Below are 24914 nucleotides of genomic sequence, written 5' to 3'. Positions count from 1 at the left end.
TACCTCCAATCTTCTCATACTAATGTGTGCCTGAAAACCAGGACTCTACTAGTCCTAGAAGGTGAAATGACATTCGCAGTAAGTAAATTATGTAGTGTCTTGTAGATCAGGCTGACTGACCTCTGCACTACACAAGCCCGGCATCCTGCTGCATTCCAGGAGGAATTTACAGCGAATGTGCTTGTTTTCAAAGTGTCTGGAATAAGAAGCAACAGGAAACCATATTCAAACTCTCCACATCCAGTTTTTATATTCCAGTGCAGACTTGAATTTGACTGCTATGAACAACAACAAGGGTGTGTGCTTATTTCCAGTCTGTTGGTATACAAAGCTTGTAGCTATGAGATTGGGAATACTTTATTGTGACAAACTTGCATAAATCCATTCCATCAGAACACCGCAGGAAGAGCCAGGCATCTACTAACATGCATTGTGCACAGCAATCCAAATTTAGCTAAACAACTCAATTGCTTGCTTTTCAAACTGATGTAAGCAGAGCTCCAAGATTTAAACTGCTCTGTGAAGAACAATTAGAATGAGCTGGAAGATGTTGTATAAAAATAGAAGTGCCTGATTCTTCAACCAGTCAGCTCCTAAATACGCACTCCTGAAAGAGAGAGGGAATGGTGGAATGATAAGCCTGTTCCCAGAAATAGTTAAAGGGAACCTGAAGCATATGGAGGCTGCCATATTTATTTCCTTTTAAGCAATACCAGTTGCCTGGCTATCCTGCTGATTCTCTACAGTTAAAAAATGTTCCTTTCCCCACCGCCAGTAACCTAATTATTCATCTAACTAGATGAATAGAACTGCGGCTGTGCGGCCGTGGCCTTGTGGGTGCTCGCTCACGCCTCATCAGGAGCTTACTGCGCAGTATGACATTTTCTTGTACTGCGCCTGCGCAGTAAGCTCCAGATGACACAAGCAGCCACAGTTATATTTGTCTAGTTAGATAAATAATTGGAAAGTTACCAGCAGCGGGGAACAGAGCATCGTAGGAGGACGCGCATGAGACATTACAGTAGAAGAGGGCCGATAGAAGCCCCAGGTAAGTGTCAGTTTTAGCTTTAAAAAAAAAAAAAATTAGAAGCAAACCCCTTTAATACTTTCAGCCATAGACCCTGAACAAGCATGCAGCAGAATAGGTGTTTCTTACAGTATGTAATGCGCCCGGCTATCGGATGTATGTAATGCGCCCGGCTATCGGATGTATGTAATGCGCCCGGCTATCGGATGTATGTAATGCGCCCGGCTAACGGATGTATGTAATGCGCCCGGCTATCGGATGTATGTAATGCGCCCGGCTAACGGATGTATGTAATGCGCCCGGCTAACGGATGTATGTAATGCGCCCGGCTAACGGATGTATGTAATGCGCCCGGCTAACGGATGTATGTAATGCGCCCGGCTAACGGATGTATGTAATGCGCCCGGCTAACGGATGTATGTAATGCGCCCGGCTATCGGATGTATGTAATGCGCCCGGCTAACGGATGTATGTAATGCGCCCGGCTATCGGATGTATGTAATGCGCCCGGCTAACGGATGTATGTAATGCGCCCGGCTATCGGATGTATGTAATGCGCCCGGCTAACGGATGTATGTAATGCGCCCGGCTAACGGATGTATGTAATGCGCCCGGCTAACGGATGTATGTAATGCGCCCGGCTAACGGATGTATGTAATGCGCCCGGCTAACGGATGTATGTAATGCGCCCGGCTAACGGATGTATGTAATGCGCCCGGCTAACGGATGTATGTAATGCGCCCGGCTAACGGATGTATGTAATGCGCCCGGCTAACGGATGTATGTAATGCGCCCGGCTAACGGATGTATGTAATGCGCCCGGCTAACGGATGTATGTAATGCGCCCGGCTAACGGATGTATGTAATGCGCCCGGCTAACGGATGTATGTAATGCGCCCGGCTAACGGATGTATGTAATGCGCCCGGCTAACGGATGTATGTAATGCGCCCGGCTAACGGATGTATGTAATGCGCCCGGCTAACGGATGTATGTAATGCGCCCGGCTAACGGATGTATGTAATGCGCCCGGCTAACGGATGTATGTAATGCGCCCGGCTAACGGATGTATGTAATGCGCCCGGCTAACGGATGTATGTAATGCGCCCGGCTAACGGATGTATGTAATGCGCCCGGCTAACGGATGTATGTAATGCGCCCGGCTAACGGATGTATGTAATGCGCCCGGCTAACTCTGAATGTCAATGTAAATGCCGCAGGTGGCGCTAATTGCATTCCTTGTTAAGGTGACAATATGTATATTTTTTTTTTCTCAATAAATTTTTATTGAAGTTTTAAAATGCAAATACAATAATCAACTTATGTTGCAATAACGTTTGAAATGTTAACACTTAATGGAGACAAATATTGATAAAGCACGTATTTCGTTAAATCTTGCAGTACATCTTGTGTGTGGCCATTCTACTGGACATGCATCTAATTGACTCCGCGACTACAAATTGTTACTGCAACCATACGTAAACCATATAAAACAATTAGACACTTCTATGTATCTTTTGAATTTTTGCAGATAACTGACTCATAACTGAGCCATACAACTTAAACATAGAACATAAAGTTTAGAACACAAATTGAGCAAGTCAATTCAAATGAGTGAGTAACCTCATGAGAAGTTGACCAGAGGGAGTCTAGGAACACTTTTTTTTTTAACCCTAGAGCTCTGGTCCTAAGAAGTGGCACAACTATCAGAGGGGAGTACAGGGAGGGGGAGAATGAGAGTGAGAAAGCTTACACAGGATCTGATCTTTGGTGTGGAAAATTTTGATATCTTATTGGCTAATTCTGTTTTAGCATCTGTTATAATTTATGTGAACTTTGGGGTCAAAGCATTCCAGTCGTATTGCCATTCGTATAAATGGATATTCTGATTATTACGACTCCTAAGGAGTCTCTCCATTTGTAGATTAGTTTGTAATATATGAATTAGTTGTGAGATATACGGTCTCTCCTCCTGTTGCCAGTTAGAAATAATTAATGATCGGGCAATACAGCCTATGTGTGTTATTATTAATCTATATTGAGTTGGGAATTGATCTAGGCCAATGGAGAAGAGAGCTAATTTGGGAGAAAGCTCAAATCTATGTCCTATTATTTTCATTATTAGCTGTTTAACCTCCACCCAAAAGGGTTTTATTGTGTCACATTCCCATAAAAGATGAAGTAGGGTGCCAGTTTGTGAGCATTTTCTCCAACATTCTTTTGAAGTGTTGGGAGAGAATCTGGAGAGTTTGAGAGGGGTAAAGTACCATTTAGATAATATTTTCTTGATTAGTTCTACATGGTTGGCACATTTGGAGTATTTTTTGATGTCTCGAAGAGCTTTTTCTATCTCTGTTTCAGAGAAAGAGGTATTTAAATCATATTCCCATACCCTTATATATTTACTTAACAGAGGGCCTTCTATTTCTGACAATATGTATATTAAAGAAGAGAGTTAAATGACAAATTTGCCGGCGGCAATGTAACAGATCAAGCCGCCGGCTTGCTTCGTGTCTCGCTCTCCTCCCCCCTTGTCCTCTCTCGTATAGTGCCCTGGGGAGGGGACTCATGTCCCCCCAAAGTCGTTCGTCCCAATAAAACAAGCAGGATTCCCTGCCACGACGAACGACTCTGGGGGGAGGGGGGCACTAGTCCCCTCCCCAGGGCACTATACGAGAGAGGATAAGGGGGTGGGGGGGGGGGGGGTGGGGGGGGGAGGAGAGCGAGACACGAAGCCGGCAGTTTGATCTGTTACATTGCCGCCTGCTTATTTGTCATTTAATTAACTCTCTTCTTTAATATACATATTGTCACCTTAACAAGGTATGCAATTAGCGCCACCTGCGGCGTTTACATTCACAGTTCTGTTACGTGACTGTAACTATGATTGGAATTAACAACAACAGCGCCACCTGCCGGATGAGCCCGGCTAACGGATAAGTACCGTTTTTTGTTTGTTTTTTTAAGTTTCAGGTTAACGTTAATGGCCAGTATTCATATTTTTTTATGTGGTAAATGATTAAAGAGAACCTGAGCTGAAAATAAAAAAAGTCTAAATAACCATATACAGGTCATATTTACCTCCTGTGTAGTCTACTCCTCAAGCTCTTTTGCCTCTCCTGCGCCCCATTTGTCCACTGTGATCAATTACATTCTCCGTCCTCCATTTTAAAAATGGCCATTACCCCACAACAGCTTCCTGGTCAGCACACTGTTAAACTGTAATATCACCCACTTGAGCCATAGGGAAACATAGACATTACCTTGTACATTCAGTTGTAACTGTCAACTGGCATATTTCAGTTCTGCCAAAACATTGTTAGAATTGGAAGGGATCACTGTTAGAAGAAAACGGTGAGTTCGGAGAGGAACGGACGGTGAGGTTAGTATGTAATATTTATTTCCAGCTACATCATGTGTTTATTTTAAATAATTTTACTCGCTTCAGGTTCCCTTTAAGATCTACCCACTATCAATCACTTTCCTGCCACAGCATATAGCACTCAGATCAATGCAGAGATTTGATCCAATTTCCTCCTTCCTGCCACAGGCTTTGTGCTTGATCAGATTGTTCATCAATTGGTTGTGAACATTGACTTGTGTATGCCATGTATAGCAGATGTGAGGTACTAACTGGGGGTGACATTTGTAAACCTGGACAAAGTGTGAGAGATACGTTTAAAGTGGACTTGAACGCTTGCACAGGGCAGAAGGAAAACATAGAAATGCACCCTGTATGTATTCAGAAAGCTTAGCCCATCTAATATCCCCTCATCTCTGACTAAGCACAAGTGATACATTTGATCTCTCAGCTGTGTCAGCTGGCAGCCATGGCAGAGAGCTAATTGGTAAACACAGGATGTTAACATGTCTGCCTCCATGAAAGCAAGAAGTAGACACCTTGCAGATTTATATCAGCTGTAACAAATGTTTTTTCTGCTGTGCATCTTTTAGAGCAGAGAGGCAGTTATGAGTTCAGGTCTGCTTTAAGGCTAGTTACACACCAGGACGTTGCGTTTAGGGGACGTTATAGGGCACATAACGCGTTGTGCTGCTCACTCTGGCGTCCGCGATGCGTACTCTTGGACGCATGCGGCATCACGTGGTCCCGCCTGGCCAATCGCCGCACAGAGCGGCCACTCCAGGAAGTAAACACTGCACGTCACTGAGTGCAGTGAATATTAATTAGCCATGTGCCCGGCCGCTCTCCCCTCCTACCCAACATGACTGAGCATGTGCAAATAGTCCAACGTGGCTTAGCCGCTTAGAACGCACAGCATGCAGCACTTTGCTGCGTTACAATGTAACGCAACATGGGCAGTGTGAACAGCCCACTTGTGTTACATTGCTGTGCGTTGGGGGAGCGTTACAGGCTGCACTAACGTGCACCTGTAACGTCCCTGTGTGCAAGAAGCCTAACAGTTAAAGGGGAGCTTAAGTGACAGGATGAGAGACACATATATGTACAATACCAAGCAAAAACATGCTGTAATGCTTTTCTTCTTTCTCTGCCTGAAGAGTTAATTTTAACCTATGCAACTGACAGTTTTTCTCCAGTACTACAGGACTATAGCATCCCTCACTGATAAGGAATTACAGCTTTCCTGACAAGAGAACTGGGCTTCTGAGTGCAAAGGATACATAAAAAAAGTCAATAGTTCACGTATTTGAGCACTCAGATATGGATCAGACTGAGTTCAACAAAACAAATCTACTTTACATTTTTAAAAAACAACATAAACCTGTGGAATATCTAACATCATTCTTAGGAGTAGGAGGATAGATACAATAATTTATCACAACAGTTTCACTTTAATGACTTACTTAAAAGGGAATGGGGAGAAGAAAAAAAAAAAGCATAAATTGCAAAATGTTATGCCTATTCAAAGCCTAAACTATTAAACTGAATGGAGTTTTCCTTCAAAAACAAATGCATGTGTAGAACTGTATAACTGACCAAGCATACAATTCAAGCAAGGTAGTACTAGTCCCTGGAGTGCACAATTAGCTTAATGATCAACAAGAGCTCAAACTACTGCTGCATACTCAAGCAGTTATATTTTCTTCAGCTGAAAAATCACTCAGTCATACACATCCCTACTGCAGAACCAAATCCAGCTGAAGGTGCTCATTAAAGATAGTCTTTATCGTACAATATTAGCATTTCTATGTAAAATGAGGCTCTACCTAAAGTATCTATTCACAGTATTTTTACTCAGTGTACCCTTCTACTGCATATATTTAGTAACATTGTACAATGAAAAATGTATCATTGATGTGCACCTTGAAGGCGGGATTACACTTGCTGATTATTACCCTCAAGCATTTTGCAAAGTGTTTTAAAGGACACTTCCGAGCACCTTAAAAATAAAAAAAAGAAAAACACTTACCTAGGGCTTCTTCCAGCCCCTGCCAGCCATCATGTGCCCTCGCCGCAGCTCTGCTCCCCGCCGGTGGCCCGGGGTCCCCTCCGGCGCAAGATACCTACTGCGCCAGCAGCTCTCAGAGGCTCGCTTACGTCATCCAGATTGTAGTGTGCAGGCGCAGTAGTTCTGCACCTGCGCAGTAAAGTCCAGATGACGTCAGTGAGACTCAGTGAGCCGCATGCTGGAGCACAGGAGAAGCCGACCCGGAAGCCGAACTGGCGAGATCAGCATCGGCACTGGAGGGTACCAGGAGCCACCGGAGCTGCAGCGATGGCACAGGATGGCTGCAAGGGGCTGGAGGAAGACCGAGGTAAGTGGATTTTTTATTTTTATTGTGCTTGGACCTTCCCTTTAAATTTTAGTGGCTGGATAGAGACCGAGCCCTTAACCAGTTCACTGACACAGGAAACCAGGGTTTGCTCTAAGCCAGCACCTATTCAGTAGGAGACCTTGGGCAAGCCTTCCTTACACTGCTACTGCCCATATAGCACTGCCTAGTGGCTGCAGCTCTGGCGCTTGGAGTACTCCAGGAGAAAAGCGCAATATAAAAGGTTATGTCTTGTCCACTCTTAAAGCAAACCTGTTGGGGAAAAAAAAAATACATAAGATGCTTCTTGAACCCACTTCTGGTCACCAGCACCCTCTTCTTCTCCGCAGCCACTATTCTATGCATTGTCTGGACAGGCTGCCCTCCCCCAAGTAGCAACAGAAGACTTCACTAGCATACAGGCTAGCAAAAGGTCTGTGTAGCCCCGGCCCACATGCTTTAGCATATCGTCAATCATATCTACTCTCAAGTGGCATAGGGGTATGTGTAGAATTATGTGCATAAAGTTTTGCTGCATGGTGAACCGAGAATATTGCATTGCATGTAATGTATTGCATTCTGCTCTACTCATCCTGCAGTAAAGCGTTATGCATGTTATTCTGCTTACTGCAACTTACCGCATTGTTTCTTTTGTGTATAAAACTACTCCCGAGGCCAGGAATGTAGTTAAAAAAAAAATAAAAAATCATGGGGCCTGTCACGGAATAGCCATGAGAAACGCAGGTGAATCTAGGGAATTCAGTCGCTTTCCTGTTCGCTCCCTGTTGGATCTGTGCAGTCGTGCAAGCGATCAGAAAACAACACTTTTGTGTTTTAATCCAGAGACCTGTTCCCCTGTGAGCAAAGCATTATTATTGTTTATTATTATTTAGTATTTACATAGCGCCGACATATTACGCAGCGCTGTACAGTATATATATATATATATATATATATATATATATATATTTTGTCTTGTCACTAACTGTCCCTCAAAGGAGCTCACAATCTCATCCCTACCATTGCCATATGTCTATATTATCTAGTGTAAGTACTGTAGTCTAGGGCCAATTTTTTTAGGGGCAGCCAATCAACTTATCTGTATGTTTTTTGGAATGTGGGAGGAAACCGGAGTGCCCGGAGGAAACCCACGCAGACACAGAGAGAACATACAAACTCTTTGCAGATAGTGCCCTGGCTGGGATTCGAACCAGGGACCCAGCGCTGCAAGGCGAGAGAGCTAACCACTACGCCACCGTGCTGCCAATTCCCCTCAGGAATGTCGCACGTGGCTGGATTCCCTGCAGGGACCAGCTCCTTTCCCCCACAGCCATATGGCCCCATGAAAAGAGAAAGGAAACTGGCTCTCCAGGGGGCCATGACAAAGCAGCCTGAACGGCACCGACCAGGCAGATAGGAAAACCTGGGGGATAGGGTTTCTTACCTATTAAATGGAGACCGTATATCGCACAGCTATAAAATTCATATAGTCTTGTTCGGTAAAATCTGGCCATCGTGCTGATATGAAATTCATTGTGATGGTCCGGTTGGTTAAGGAGTTATGGACCCCTCGGTAACCATACGCCCTAACACCCGCATCCAAGGTATCATATTAATCGGGAGGTTCTGGGGATCGAGAATATGTAATATTATTTGTGTGCCGGCCGCGTAGGTCGGTCTAGAGAAAGGTCAGGATTATGTGGCTTGTGGAAGCCCCTGCCCAGATGTGATTACCATAGTCCGGCCCGGGGGCCGACTCTGGAAGCCCGCCTCTGAAAGCAGCTCCATTAAAAGTACATGAGCTGCCCGGGCTATTCATTCCTCCATTTTACATCTTCATGAACACACGGCCACTGTGAGGAACAAGTGGTGGCCATCTTGCCGGAGCTGAAACAAAGGGCACATGGCTAGCGGCCATCTTGTCTGAATTGAAACAAAGGACATCCTCCATTTTGTTTGGATTTTAAATCTTGCTGAACTTTGAGTTCATCTCTGGAACAAAGAACTTTGCGAACTTGAAACCGTTTTGCTTGGACTTGATGATTTTCCCACAAAAGGACACATTTCCACAAACCCTAAGTATTTTCTCCCTTTTATTTTTCATACTGGCTATTACTGTTTTAATTGTTGATTTTAATAACTGTCTGTATATATTAATTATTTATATTGCTTTTAATAAACAGACGCTATCGTCAGTTGTTGTTCTAGCTACTAGGCCTGAACGATTTTGAGAAAAGATTGAATCGCACGATTTCTGTCAGAAATTGCGATTTCGATTCGATTCACGATTTTCTTCAAAATCGAGCTTAAGCATGTGCCTATTTGTCTGCGCAAAGGATGCGGAGCAGAGCTGAGATAAATCCTAAGCCCAAACAAATAGACAGAAGGTCAAAATTAAAAAAATTAGACCAAGTCGAGGGGGTGGGGAGTTATCATGCCACTGTCCCTTGATTCCCCATGCAGTACATATTACTATGCTTGTGGTGTGTGCTTGGGATAAAAGCCATGTCACAGAGGTGGTGGGGACGGTCCCCCATAACAGCAGCCAAAAGCACCAGGCCTCATTGCAGCCACTATGGTGATCTCTACACCACTGTTTGAGGCAACCATAACCATTCTGAGGGAAAGTGCAGAATCTTGCATTAGGACAGCCAGCTGCATGCACATGTATAAAAAGCATAATAAAACAGCAGTGTACACAATCCATGGCTAGCAACTCTTTACCACGCACAAACTGGCAAATGTTCATACATGTGCCAAAACTACACACTCCAAAGCACCACCTTTTGAAGATAATAACAGTTCACATGTCACCCAATACCAGAAAGCCTTCACACTTCTCTCCAACAAAAGCTATCCCCCCCCCTCCCCCACACCTGTATCAAAGGATCCAGTAATCTTATGAAGGAGTTTCCAGGATTTATCTGGAAAGCAATTTGTTTAGCAGTCAGACCACACCCCTACATCTAACTATAGTAGGATGCCTGAAGCTAGCTTTTGGTTAGTATTGTCATCAGTAATAATACACAACTTCTAAATCCTGCAGGATTAAGTGGTGATAGATCAGAACAAGCTTGTTCAGTTTCCACCTACAGCTCCCTTTACTTCACAGGAGAAGAAACGCTCCAAACAAAAAACTCTATACAGGTATAAACAGATACAGCACATGATAGATATTCACATCTGTTTTTGTCAGTTGTGAGAATTCCAAGTACTGGATACTAAAAATATCATGGAACACGGAAATAAATCCTCAGTGCCTCAGCAGAATACAGTCCATGGCTGTGATACTATTTCACAGAAACTACAGTGAGTATACCTTTAAAAGCGGGATTGTCACCATACAAATTTAATTTCAACAGCAACTGGTCTGGAGTGTATTAAATGATACAGATGCTAATCCTGCATTCAAAAAAAAAAAAAAAAAAAAAAAAAAAAAAAAAAAAAACTTTCAAAACTTTTTCTGCAGTTACGATTTGGAGTTTTTTTACATACTTAAAAAGCACTGGCCCTTTAGTAGTCAGTGCCAAACAGTTGCATGCTGGGGGTTCTTTTTATCTATAATATATTCCTCCTCTTCCCTTTATTTCCCTGCTCACTTATGTTTTTCAATCAATTGGAGGAGAAAAGAAAAAAAAGTAAAGGGCAGAAATGACATCAGGATTTAGCTAAACTGTAGGCAAAAGACATGACCCCCACCAGGAACAGCATTCTCTTCATTTACTATATAAAATTGACTGAAATTAAAATGTGGACAGTACAATACATGTGTTACGTAAGTAGATCAAGTATTTATCTACTTATATATGTGTTTTTTTTCCCCTGGCATAGTATGGCTAATCCTCCTGCTTTAAGTAAATATAGTGAAGCTCTACTTCACTTTTTCTTTTTTCTTAACTATCAGGGCCCGTTTCCACTCTCGCGGAAACGGCCGCGAATCCGCAGAGTTTCCCCGCAGGCAAATCGCGCGGGGAAACTCTGCCATAGGGGACAACGGCGCCGCCGGCCGAATCGCTTGCAGTAGCGATTCGGCCGGAAACCCCCACAGAATTCGCGGCAGGGGCTGCGATTCCCATAGCCGTGCATGGCACGGCTGATGGGAATCGCCTGCGATCCCGCCCACCCGCTCAGTGCCGGCGTGCGTCTACGAGACGCACGCCGCACTAGTGGAAACGAGCCCTAAAAGCAACTATAACAAAGTGCCTGTGTCACTGCCACAACCAGGCCTCTAGTAACTGAGCTGATCACATCACTGCTGTGGGCCAAAGTTTACTCCTTAGGAGAAGGGGAGGGGGCTTTAAAGAGAATCTGTATTGTTAAAATCGCACAAAAGTAAACATACCAGTGTGTTAGGGGACACTCCTATTACCCTCTGACACAATTTCGCCGCTCCTCGTCGCATTAAAAGTGGTTAAAAACAGTTTTAAAAAGTTTATAAACAAACAAAATGGCCACCAAAACAGGAAGTAGGTTGATGTACAGTATGTCCACACATAGAAAATACATCCATACACAAGCAGGCTGTATACAGCCTTCCTTTTGAATCTCAAGAGATCATTTGTGTATTTCTTTCCCCCTGTTCTCAAGCACTGAAGTTTCAGGCTGCTCTTCTCATTCCTGCAAACAGCTTTGCCCTTGTCTGTAATTCTTCAGTATGTGAAAGCCCAGCCAGCTCAGAGGACGATTTATCCAGCTTGTAAAAGATACGAGAGCAGAGAGAAGCTGCTCTAATCCTAAATAACACACAGGCAGTGTGCATAGAGGGGCCTGGAAGGGGGAGTTCATAGCAGAACCACAACACTGAAGAACTTGGCAGCCTTCCAGACACAGGCTGACAAGTCAGACAGGGGAAAGATACATTGATTTATTACAGAGACAGTGATAGTATAAAGTACTGCAGTAAGCTAGAACACATTTGAATAGCTTTTTGAACTTGTAGGATGATAAAAAACAGGATGCAATTTTTGTTACGGAGTCTCTTTAAGCCCGAGACCCACTATAGCTCTTTTGAGCTCGCCGGCAATTCCAAAAGGTGCTTTGCCAATTAAAGCAAGTGGAGTGCAGCCCACTGGAGCTATTGCTATCAATTTCAAATTGCAATCATGGGTCCAGCAGTATTTTTGGAGTGTTTGCTTTGCAATACAAAAAGATAGTGCTGCAAAATCGCTTTAAAATTTTTTTTTCCTTTAAGTTTAATATACTCACCGAGTGTTCCGATGTCTGGCTTCCACCCGTAGACCCGCTCCTTAGCACAAGATGTCAAAGGATCTTCTCTAATTGGAGCTAGAGAAGCACCCATGACTTCTGCTAGGGGGCGGGGCAAGGGCCAGAAGCCAGACATTGGTAACTAGATTACTTCACTCGCATCGGAATCACAGTGGCAATCGCTGCACAAAGTGCTAGCACGATTTCAAAGCACAGTGGTTCCCAGGCCTAATTTACAATGTGAACCGGACCACTGACAATATAATTTTACATTGCTTTTTGTTTATCATAACGTCTATAAAACAGACTTCTAAAACAAACCTCAATGGCTCTGAGAGACAACTGCTGGCTGAGTCTGGTTCCACAAACTATGAAAAGGCAGGGTTTTTTTTTAGATTACTGAAGCCAGCATGGAACTGTGTAAACCATTCCTAAGGCCTGGAACCCACTAGAGGGATTTTATGAGCGTTTAGGGAGCGATTCAAACCGCTAGCGATTTCCCTAAACGCTCAGCTAATGTTAATGGATGGGCCAAATTCCACTGGAGCGATTGTGATTACCAATTCGCAAATGCAGGACATGCAGCATTTTTGGCATTTAGCGTTACTGCAATGTAAAGTATATAAACGCTGGCATAATCGCTCATCAAAACCTACACAGAGCGATTTTGCTAGCGTTTTGAAGTTACTGCACACTGGTCCTTTCAATTATTTTTAATTTTGTTACAATCAGAATTAAAACGCTAATCGCTACACAACCGCTGGCAAACCAAATACACTTTTTAAAATGGCTCCTGAAAATGCTCATGAAATAGCTTGCAAACCGTTCATACAAAAGGCTAGCGATTGCGATTAGCGTTTTGTAGTGGGTTCCAGGACTAAGTCGAATTCTGAACAGTACATAAAGAGCAGTCCGTGCACCGCTTCCTAAAACACATTTATTCCTCCAGTGTTGGAAAATCAGCAAATGGATAGACACATGTACATCACCGCTTTATGCTCTTTAGACATAGTCGTGGATACATCAAACCTGTGCCATGGACGGGTGCGGGAGGGTGACCAGGGGAAGATAGGACTGCGCGACAGCCGTTTCACGCCGATGCGGCGCTTGCTCACGTGCAGTAGTCCTTGGGCAAATGGCGGCGTGTACGGGCTTCCGTGATGTTGCTCGGAAGCCCCGCCCACCACGCACGCCATTGGTCCCTAGGTGCTGGAAGGTGATTGTGCAGAGGAGTGAGTGGGAGGAGTCCGGCCTATGACGTCTCCTGTATCTATGGTTGCCATGCCAGTCGGGCACGCGTGAATAAGTGTGTCAGGTCGCCACAGCTTGGCGAATACAAGTGACGTGCATTCGCCAAGCTGTGGCGACCTGACGCACTTATTCACGCGTGCCCGACTGGCATGGCAACCATAGATACAGGAGACGTCATAGGCCGGACTCCTCCCACTCACTCCTCTGCACAATCACCTTCCAGCACCTAGGGACCAATGGCGTGCGTGGTGGGCGGGGCTTCCGAGCAACATCACGGAAGCCCGTACACGCCGCCATTTGCCCAAGGACTACTGCACGTGAGCAAGCGCCGCATCGGCGCGAAACGGCTGTCGCGCAGTCCTATCTTCCCCTGGTCACCCTCCCGCACCCGTCCATGGCACAGGTTTGATGTATCCACGACTATGTCTAAAGAGCATAAAGCGGTGATGTACATGCGTCTATCCATTTGCTGATTTTCCAACACTGGAGGAATAAATGTGTTTTAGGAAGCGGTGCACGGACTGCTCTTTATGTACTGTTCTTAATGTGTTGATCTCTAAGCCTGTTTGCACGCTTCCGCATATAAAGGATCCAGGTTGCAGCAGGGAATCTTAAAGGGACGGGATTGTTTATCACTATAGGTGCAGCAGACCTTTTCTTCCCCCGCTACTGAGTGCCGGGCAATCATCCCTGCCTTGGTGTACTAAGTCGAATTCTACTGATCAAAATCCAATTTAACTGTAAGAAAAATAAAGCAATACAATGCCAAACAGGTGACAACATGCACATATTGCACACTCATGTTCATTATTTTTAAACTGAACACTTCAAGTGAAAATAAACTTATGAGATAATGATTTGTATGTGTAGTCCAGCTAAGAAATTTAACATTAGTTCCAGTACAGGTAGAGTACAGAAACTTCAGTTATCTATGCAAAAGAGCTTCTCTGAGCGCTCAGACCCCATTTGGTTGGCTACAGTGCGGTTTTCTGAAGCACTCATCTCAACCTGTCTCTCACGGTTTCTTGGTTAAAGGGAACCTAAACTGAGAAGGATATGGATTTTTCCTTTTAAAATACCAGTTGCTGGACTCTCCTGCTGATCCTGTGTCTCTAATACTTTCAGCCACAGCCCCTCAACAAGCATGCAGATCAGGTGCTCTGACTGAAGTCAGACTGGATTAGCTGCATGCTTGTTTCAGGTGTGTGATTTAACCACAATAGCAGCCAAAGAGATCAGCAGGAAAACCAGGCAACTGGTATAGTTTAAAAGGAAACATCCATTTCCCTCTCAGTTTAGGTTCCCTTTAGGCTACTTTCCCACCAAGACGTTGCGTTTTAGGGGACGTTATGGTCGCATAACGTGCCCCTAACGCAACACATGGTGGTGTTAAAGTTGGACGTCAGATTGAGCTGCGATATACAGCTCCCAAAGCAGCCGCTCCAGGTTAGTGATAGGAAGTCCGGATCTTTTTAAGGATTTGGATCATTTGAATCGGATCATTGAAAAGATCCGGATCTTTGAACCGAATCATTTGAATCATTTTACTAGGGAAGCAGACTGCGTGAAATGATTAGCAGGGCAGGACTTTCCCTGCACTGTACATTCTATATGTTCCTGTTTCTTCCAGACATCCACTGTGAACCGAATCTTTCATTGTGATGATCCGGAAGATTCGACTCACAAAAAAGATCCGGATCGAATGAACGATTCTTTCATGATCCGGACAACACTACAGTCAACGTGGGACTTTAACGTCCTACTGTGAAACCAGCCTTAAGGTCTTACTTCAGGAAAGTTCAAAGGGTCAGTAGCACTGCTCTGTTTCATTGCTTAAAATACAGAGTGTAGTTTTTAAACTGCAAATAGAAAATGATGCAATGTTATAAAAATAAAGCCATATAACTGAAAATAAACTGATTCACGGAAGCAGACATATAAACTTCCTGTGCTTTCAAATGAGCTTATCTGCCATCTGAGACAAGGCAGTCATGTGACACAGGGAGAGATCAAATTACTTGTGATTAAACACAAATGAGGGGGAATTAAACAGGCTAAACTCTCCAAATACATACAGGGTGCATTTCTCTATGTTTTCCTTCTGACCTGCGCAAGAGTTCAGGTCCACTTTAAACCCCCCCCCCCCCCCCTTTCCCTTGTGGTGCCTAACCCTTAAATGCCCCCACCTTACCTTAGACCACCCAACTCGTGGCCAACTATCCTTAAAGGACACTCGAGGCGAAAATAAACAAATGAAAAACTGTATATAATTTTCCTTAAAATTCATTTTTAAGATATTTCAGTTTTATTTTATACTTAAATCTACTTTTTAAGTTATTAGTCTCTTTGCTCAATGGCATTCATTGAAGAACGCCAGAGTTGAAATCTATGAACTATTGACCCTTACATACCTGATATTTAACTCTTTCAGGCAGAGAAAAAAAAAAAAAAAAGGACAGCTTAATTATTTGTGTGCTAGGCACTGTACATACACGTCTATATCATGCCATAGGTCACCCCGGGTATCCTTTAAAGGAAACCAGAGACATCGCAACCTAAAGATTTGATACTTACCGGGGCTACCTCCCGCACACAAGACCCAGACTGGACGCGACTGAGCCAGTTACCAGGGCTGATCACGGCTGAACGGCAGACGGCGGGAGGACGGCGAGGGACTTGGACGTGCTTATGGGGCTGGAGGAAGACCTGGGTAAGTATCAAATCTTTAGGTAGTGATGTCTCTGGTACACTTTAACCCCTTACTCCCAACCGTAACCACTGACAATCTGCACCGGCCATCATAGCAGGTGCCAGGGTCGCCCGCTGTACATATCCGCAAATCACATAGCAGGCATCCCCCTGGCGTGACTTGCACACTTTTCATCTGCTTTGGTATGGGAGGGTGGGGCAAGGTCTCCCCTTTCTCACACAGGTTCCAATACAGATTTCTATTAATTCATCTGTGCCAGAAACTGCAAAACGTTATTTTTCAATCCTTATATAGCCACAGAAAAGCTCACTGTGGACAGACACACAAACCTGGTACCCTCAAATAGAGGTCTTGTAGTTTGTACTTTAGTTTCACAACTTTAAATCAGCTTTAAGTAAGAGGGGGTCTGGTCCTCAGCGTGGTAACCTACCTGTCCATGATCAGTCCATGAGGAATGTATACCTTTTCTAGGTCAGCTGCATAGTGCTTTGGAATACAGAACAGGTCAAGGTCATATCCTTGTTCATCATCAGCAAGCTGGAACAGAAAAACAAAAACAAAAAAACAAAGTTTGCATAAGCAAATTCTTAGATATAAGAATAGATAGTTGGTGTTTTGGAACATTCAAATACAGTACAATGAATTAGCATCTGCAATACATGCAAAGCATGTTACTTGCAGCATAGATTGAGTAAACTAAAACTGGTGTGGTCGCTTATCATAGCTTTAATTGACCACAAGAGATTGAAACAAATTTCGGCATGATGGGGTTAACTCATTACATGATCTAATTTTTCTTGCTATATCATTATGGACAATGACAAACTATTACAAGGCTTCAGAAACCAGCAAGCCAACTGAACAACAACAAAACAAAAAAAACAAACCACAACTTAAGACCATTTTCTACTAGCGGTGATCACAACAGCACCATGATTAACATGTAAATCGCAGTGCTATTTTTCCACTAGTGCAATTCGTGTTTTCCCGGATATCATAAACGCACCAAAATTGCGCCGTACTCCTGACAGATTGCGGTAGTGGAAGTAAAAGGAATAGTAATCCCATCAGCCCTAAAAGACAAGAGCCACTCTTGTCAACTGAAAATGGCTTCTAAAAATCCAGGCACTTTAGGCAAAGAAGTGGATGAACTGTGCAGTTCCCAGCAGCTTGAGATCAACTGACATTTGTTTGAGGTTTATGTAATCAAAGGTTACAATCCATGTGAGCATTTAGGGGTAGTCGTTAACAGGTCAACTGTGCAGTTCGAAACTGTCACTTCTGCTAAGATAATGCTGATATTGGAACAGTGCTGCTTAAAAGGAACCTGAAGCGAGAAGTATATGGAGGCTGCCATATTAATTTTTTTTAAACAATAACAGTTGCCAGGCTATCGCGCTGACCTATGCGGCTGCAGTAGTGTCTGAATAACACCAGAAACAAGCATGCAGCTAATCTCGTCAGATTTGACAAGAATGTCAGAAACACCTGATCTGCTCCATGATTGTTCAACAGGACTGCCAGGCGACTGGTATTGCTTAAAAAGGAAAAAATATGGCAGCCTCCATATACCTCTCGCTTTAGGTTCCCTTTAAGCACTGTACACATGAGCAGTTGACAGGTGGAGACTCCACTGCCGCTCATGTCAATTTAACCTTTATTGCATGCACACTGGGAACCCATGTTCTAGATTTCTTCTAGAGCTGAAAAGAACAAACATAGAATGAGAGCATTTTGAAACTCAGATAGGCTTGTCTACACTGCGACGCAAACGCAGCGGATGCATTGTGACTGATTTGCAGGATTGCGTTTAAAAAAAAGTGTGGTCCAGTCAGTGCGCGTTTGCCTTCCAATTTACACTGTTAACACATCCCATTTACATCACAGGATATGCTCACTGCCAGATTTTGCAGTTTCCTGCGCTCTGGAAAATACTGCGTATTTGTCTGTAGAGTGAATGGGGACCAAGTCCTTTCAAGGGTACCAGAAGTAAAGCTAGTGCAGACTGCCACAACTATTGTGACTGAGCACAGCAACACAGCCCTCATTCCACTGCCACAACTATTGTGACTGAGCACAGCAACACAGCCCATTCCACTGCCACAACTATTGTGACTGAGCACAGCAACACAGCCCATTCCACTGCCACAACTATTGTGACTGAGCACAGCAACACAGCCCTCATTCCACTGCCACAACTATTGTGACTGAGCACAGCAACACAGCCCATTCCACTGCCACAACTATTGTGAATCTGAGCACAGTAACACAGCCCATTCCACTGCCACAACTATTGTGACTGAGTACAGTAACACAGCCCATTCCACTGCCACAACTATTGTGACTGAGCACAGTAACACAGCCCATTCCACTGCCACAACTATTGTGACTGAGTACAGTAACACAGCCCATTCCACTGCCACAACTATTGTGAATCTGAGCACAGTAACAGCCCATTCCACTGCCACAACTATTGTGACTGAGCACAGTAACAGCCCATTCCACTGCCACAACTATTGTGACTGAGCACAGTAACAGCCCATTCCACTGCCACAACTATTGTGAATCTGAGCACAGTAACACAGCCCATTCCACTGCCACAACTATTGTGAATCTGAGCACAGTAACACAGCCCATTCCACTGCCACAACTATTGTGACTGAGCACAGTAACACAGCCCATTCTTCTGAGTCAGAAAACTAGATTTATTCCCAGCAGTTTTCAAAAGGTGACTCAACCTCAGAATACTTCCATGTAGACATATCCTGTCTGCTGCTGAGATCATCTCACCTGACTTTACAACACACACTGCTCTGAAAACTAATGCAAAAGAGTAAGTGAGTGTGTTAAGCTACACTGAACTGCAAAGCGCTTTTCCGATCTATTTTCATTGTTCACTCTTTCCGTACCAGCAGTCTGCATATTCTGGCAAGCAAATACTATGCCATCTTAATTAGTCAAAAGATTATCAGGCAGCCAGTATATAGTCAGGTGAACCTGGACAAAGCACACACACCTTTCCTTCTCTTCAGTTTGCACATTGCAATTCTTCCTTCATGGGGGGGCAAGAGGTGTGGATGGTATCTGCAGCGATGGCAGCACCTGTCTGCACCTTCCCTTGCACCCCCCCCCCCCCCCCCTCACATTTTGAGAGGTCACTCCCGGGACATGCATAACCTTGCAGCAATGCGGATGGTCCCCCTGGGCTGTGGCCAGGCCCCTCAGAGTAAGAGGTGGTGTCTTGTGTCTCTCCCTGCTGTGTATAGAGGGGATTATTGGTCCCTAGGATTGAGTACTTGAGTGTCCCCGCTCTCTCCCTGAGGACTTTGTTTAGTCATGATCCCAGAGCTGAGGCCAAGGTAAAACAACCTCTAGCTCTGGCCAGATTCCTGAGGGTGATGCATGCTGCTGGACCTTCTGCCCAGGTGCCAAGTGCTCATCAAGCTGCTGTGACTGACATTGTCGCAGAACCACTTGGAATTGCATCAAAGGCGTAAGGGCGGTGGAAGTAGTCAGGAGTGACGTCGGGAGCTCTTTTGCACGGAGAGGAGGCCAGCTGGCAGGAACCCAGTCTGGGACCCCACGCGAACGGACCTTTGTGCTTTGTTTGGAAGACACACATTGGAGGAAAGTACCTTTTGAACATTACCGACAGAGGAGGTGACCACTATACTTCAATTCTATATGCCAGAATGGTAAGACATATTTGTGAAGAACAGCAACTGACATTAACCTGTTGAGCTCAGGAGAGCTTTTTTGATATCAAAGCCACAAGTATGATACAACTATTTGCACAAGCCCATCCTTTTAAGTAAGGCAATCAAGGAATTGGGCAAAATCACAAGTACAACCATACGTTCAGTGTTCTCCACAGGGTCTTTTAGCTGGGTGCTCCACTTGGCTAGTTTTGGTGAGCTCCCAGTTGTCATCGCTCACCTCCTCCAATGCTGTAAGCAGAGCTGAGCAGAGAACTGCCAGTCCTGCTTTTTCAGCATCATGCCCCACCCGCCTACTTTTTCATGCCACCCAGCTGGAAAAAAAATTCTGGGGCGAACACGGACGTTGTTATGACACGTTTATGATAACTTGCTGGGTCTGCACTATTTCACTGTAGCTCTTTCAAGGTAATATGCAAATAGCAGCTATTTTCAGAGTCATACTTTGCATAGACATAGCATCCACAAAGACTATCTCACAGATTCCTGCTGCATACTCAGCTGGGTAACATGAGGGCAGAAATTATGGCTGCACTCCCAGAATCTGGTATTGCCTACAGGCTTCTGGTATAAAAATAAACACATGGGCACCTATGCAATTAACTTTGTCTCCTATGTTTTCTCCTAGGCGAACCTTCACACACTATCAATAAATGTATTTTAAGCCGCCAGCAATGAAGCAAAATACTCCGAATTTTGACAAAACTTTTTCACATACTTGTTGGTACTATTTCAGTTGCAGAGTGCTGAAAAGCTATTTTTAAATAAATAGAAGATGAAAAATCATCTCCAAGTAGAAAACCATGGAGAAAAAGTGAATTAAAAGTGAACTGAATAAGGGCCATTATGGCAAGGTGACCAAGAAAGATGGTACCTTTTTATAATAATACGTACGGTACCTTTTTATAATATGTATAAATGCATTGGACTGCCTACTGCTCCACAGCAATCAGACTACACAGATATGAAGTACAGTAAAACCTTGTTATATAGTAGACTCTGTCCCCAGCCCTTCACCTGTATAAATGATGTATGATGACTTATGATATAGTAAACTTTTTTCCGGGTCCCTTGAAGCTCACTATAAAGGGATTTTACTGCAATTGCTGTCAGTGCAAGAGATTGCTCCATTATATACACAGAACTATTAATAAACTACTTTTACCTGTCTGTTAGAACCTCCTCTCTAGTCTGCAATATTTTTTTATTTTATTTTTTTGCAGGAATTCTTTTTTTTAAACCTAGGACTGGAAAGGGCATGGTGATAAACTATGTGAAATATGTAACCTTCAAATGTTTCCCTACCTACAGTAAAACACCTACACCCAGCCCGTATCTCAGAGATTACAAGCACAGAAAACTAAACACCCCTGAGGACATTTACAAATACGAGGGCTTAGTGGATGACAAGCTCTAGTGTACAGCAGCCAAACACATGGCCACTTCTCAAGCCCGGGAAAGGAATCCTTTTACAGTTACTGAGGTTACCTAATGAGGGGTTCTCTGTATTGTTATGCTTACGACTGCCAACACCTGAAAGAAAACAAAAACATTAACACAGAACACTGTCAGCCGACTACCTAAAAGCAATGTTTTATGACATGCTCCCAGCTGAAAGTGGCTTAGTCAGTGTTTTATGGCAAGTTTTTCTCCTTAGGTACGGACCGATGAGGCAAATGTCACACTGCAGCAGCTGGTCCATTGCCAAGCTGCATACATTTGCATCAGCACAGAATTAATAACATGTCACTGACATCTCTCATGGTTCCTGAGGCTTCCCCCTCCCGAGGTAAGTACCCCCCAGGAGCAATTTTCCTCAAAGGTTTATTTTAAAGGACACCTGAAATGAAATTGATATGGAGGTTATCATATTTCCTCTTAAACCATGCATACTGTCTGACTGTCCTAATCTCCGCTTTTACGATTAGCCATAGACCCTGAACAAACATGCTGATCAAATATTTCTGACTGGATGTGCCGTATGCTTGTTTCAGGTGGGCGATTTGGACTTAACTGAGGCATGAAAGATCAGCAGGATGCCAGGCAGCTGGTATTTTTAAGAGGAAATTAATATGGCAGCCTCCATATAACTTAATTCAGGTGTCCTTTAAAGTGAAGCTGTCAGCTGTCGATCTTGAAAGTGCATTGATACATATTGACCAATCAGAGAGGAACAGAGAGTGTGTGAGTGTGTGTGTGTGATACAAGAGGGAAAGAGGCTTCAGCCATTCAGGCTGCATTAGTTAGGTCTGAGGGGAAGGTAAATGACGAGGAAGGCAGAGGGCGGGGAGCCAGCATTCCCTGCAACTTCCTTTGTACGGCAGATATTTGGAGGTACCAAATAAGAGCCAGGGAAACTGGGGAATGTTTTACAGAGGAAAAAAAAAAAAAAACAACAGTGACTTAAAGAGAACGTGAGGTGTGTTTAAAGAATGTTATCTGCATACAGAGGCTGGATCTGCCTATACAGCCCAGCCTCTGTTGCTATTCCAAACCCCACTAAGGTCCCCCTGCACTCTGCAATCCCTCATAAATCACAGACGTGCTGTGAGGCTGTGTTTACATCTGTAGTGTCAGTCTCAGCTGCTCCCCCGCCTCCTCCATAGCTCCAGTCCCTGCCCCCGTCCCTTCCCTCCAATCAGCAGGGAGGGAAGGGATGCAGGCGGGGACTGGAGTTCTGCAGGAGGCGGGGAGAGCAGCAGACTGACACTATAGAGATAAACACAGCCAGCTCTGACAAGCTGTTTGTCAGCAGCGTGGCTGTGATTTATGATTGATTGCAGAGTGCAGGGGGATCTTAGGGGGGTTTGGGATAGCAACAGAGGCTGGGCTGTATAGGCAGATCCATCCTCTGTATGCAAATAATATTCTTCAAACCCACCTCGGGTTCTCTTTAACTTTTGGATTGCCTGGTCAGCCACCTCATGCGGTGGCTAAAAAATGTCATACAGTGCTCATCAGCATTAAACGCTTTACAGTGCAACGCACTGTGTAGAATAAAGTGGCCACAATCCTCAGCACCTCCATCACTGCTCTCCAGATCTCCTTGGGCAGACGAAACGGGCAGCTGGGACCCACTGGGGTGTTCACTAATCTTTAAGAGAATCTGAAGCACCTTTTTTCCTTGTTTTCTGCATTGAGTATGCTTGTTAATTTCCTGTCTCCCGGTATTCCTGTGGCTAAAACGAGACCCCCTTGCTAAGAAAGTTTTTTTCTCTCTCTGACCGATTTGGTCAGAGAATTAGCTAACAGGAAGAGGCAGAGCTGTTCTCCATGGCTCTGCCTCTTAAAATGTCAATTGCAGACTTCTCTGCCCCTTCCAATTGTGGGTCCACCCATCCAATGCAAGGCACAGATGTTAGTCTACACATGCGCCTGCATGAGCGCAACCACTCTCTTGCTGTGCACATCAAAAGAGAGCAGGGTGGCATGCTAGGTCGTGTCGCGTGGCTGCGCAGTCACACAGAACTGGATGCCGTGACGCGGAAATTATTCTGAGGTCGCGGCCATCTTTACACAGGAAGTAGCGGATATTCAGTGTGGATTTGCGGACGAACAGGAAGCGGCAGAGCAGCGGTAATGGGCACAATTTATTTGCAATTATTAGAGCTACTGACCTATGTTTTTTTTGTTTTTTATAAATAGCATATTAGCTTCAGATTCTCTTTAACCCTTTGCCGACCGCTCCACACCAATTGGCGTGAACGCGGCAGCAGCCCCAGGACTGCTCCACCCGGTGAACAGCCTTCTATGGGGCTAGCAGATCACACGCATCCCTCCGCCTTCCAAGCAAGGATGCGTGCGCGATCTTCTGCTAGCCCCATAGAAGGCCTTTTCGCAGCGCTGTACTATTTAAATAGACGGAGGTTTCGCCATCTAACACTCTGAGCGGCGATATGAGCGGAGCGCCTTCAGTCTCCCAGCCGCAATCACCGCTCAGAGACTGTTAGACGGCGAAACTGTCTATTTATATAGTACAGCGCTGCAATCGACGGCAGCGATGTACTGGGGACAGCCATGTGACACGACTGTCCCCCCGGGGCACACAGAAGCGATCCGCTGTTATAGGCTGAAGCGTATCACAGCCGATCGCTGTAATTGTTTGACGGCGGGAGGGAGAAAGAAAGATAGGAAAAAAAAAAACACACAATCAAACATTATGGGGGTGATCTGACCCCACCAACAGAAACATGCAGGCCTTAACCATTTCCGCCGCCCGGACGTGAAGCTCACGTCCGGGCGGCAGCTCTGCAGCGCTCCCGCGCTTGGGCGCGCTCCCGCCCGCGATCGCGGGCGCGCCCCCGCATCCCCGCTGTGCCGCCCGGTAGCCCTGGGATCAGTGAAAGGGAACATGGTTCCCGATCACCGATCCCTTTCCCCCGCAGAAAAACCGAAGCGCTCACCTGTGAGGCTTCAGTTCTTCTGCCCGGAGAGAGTTCTGCATCGCCCTTGTACTTCCGCTTAGCAGGAAGTACAAGGATGGGGAAAAAAAATGAAGGTGGCCATCTTGTGGCCAAATAGTAAAACTACAGCTACACATATTTTACATCACAATTTACACAGATAACAACATTAAAAATTAACTGTTTATGCCCACACCAAAATATTCCCCAAATAAAAATTTTAATGGAAAAAAAACAAAAACATTACAATAAAAAAAAAAAAAAAAAAAAAAAAAAAAAAGACATAAATAGTTACCAAAGGGTCTGAACTTTTTAAATATGCATTTGAAGGGGGTATACTACAAACATTTTTTAAATTATAAGCTTGTAAATAGCGATGAACGTAAAACGGAAACAATGCACCTTTATTTCCAAATAAAATATTGTCGCCATACATTGTGATAGGGACAAAATTTAAATGGTATAATAACCGAGACATACAGGCAAATAAAATACATAGGTTTTAATTATGGTAGCGTGGATTATTTTAAAGCTATAAAGGCCGAAAACTGAGAAATAATGAATTTTTTCCATTTTTTTCTTATTAATCCTGTTAAAATGCATTTACGGTAAAGTGGCTCTTAGCAAAATTTACCACCCACAGAAAGCCTAATTAGTGGCGGAAAAAACAAGATATAGATCAATAAATTGTGATAAGTAGTGATAAAGCTATTAGCGAATGAATGGGAGGTGAAAATTGCTCCGATGCATAAGGTGAAAAATCCCCGCGGGCTGAAATGGTTAAATGCAGTGGCCTATTTCATGAAAAATGGCCTGGTCTTTAAGGGGGTTTAACACTGCGGTCCTCAAGTGGTTAAAGAGACTCTGAAGC

At 44.3% G+C, this 24914-nt stretch overlaps 1 protein-coding gene across 1 annotated transcript in view; it reads right to left on the bottom strand.

The window, feature by feature from the left end:
- HPRT1 (hypoxanthine phosphoribosyltransferase 1) overlaps positions 1 to 24914 on the bottom strand; it is a 60287-nt gene that overhangs the window by 15365 nt on the left and 20008 nt on the right. Inside the window, exon 2 of the mRNA XM_068250952.1 lies at positions 16355 to 16461. Coding sequence (XP_068107053.1) covers positions 16355 to 16461 — 107 coding nt within the window. The remainder of the gene's footprint in view (positions 1 to 16354; positions 16462 to 24914) is intronic.

Source organism: Hyperolius riggenbachi, chromosome 8, assembly GCF_040937935.1.
Source record: "Hyperolius riggenbachi isolate aHypRig1 chromosome 8, aHypRig1.pri, whole genome shotgun sequence".
Taxonomy (NCBI): Eukaryota; Metazoa; Chordata; class Amphibia; order Anura; family Hyperoliidae; genus Hyperolius; species Hyperolius riggenbachi.
Note: the sequence above shows the minus strand (reverse complement) of the source record. Positions and strands in the feature narration are given on the sequence as shown.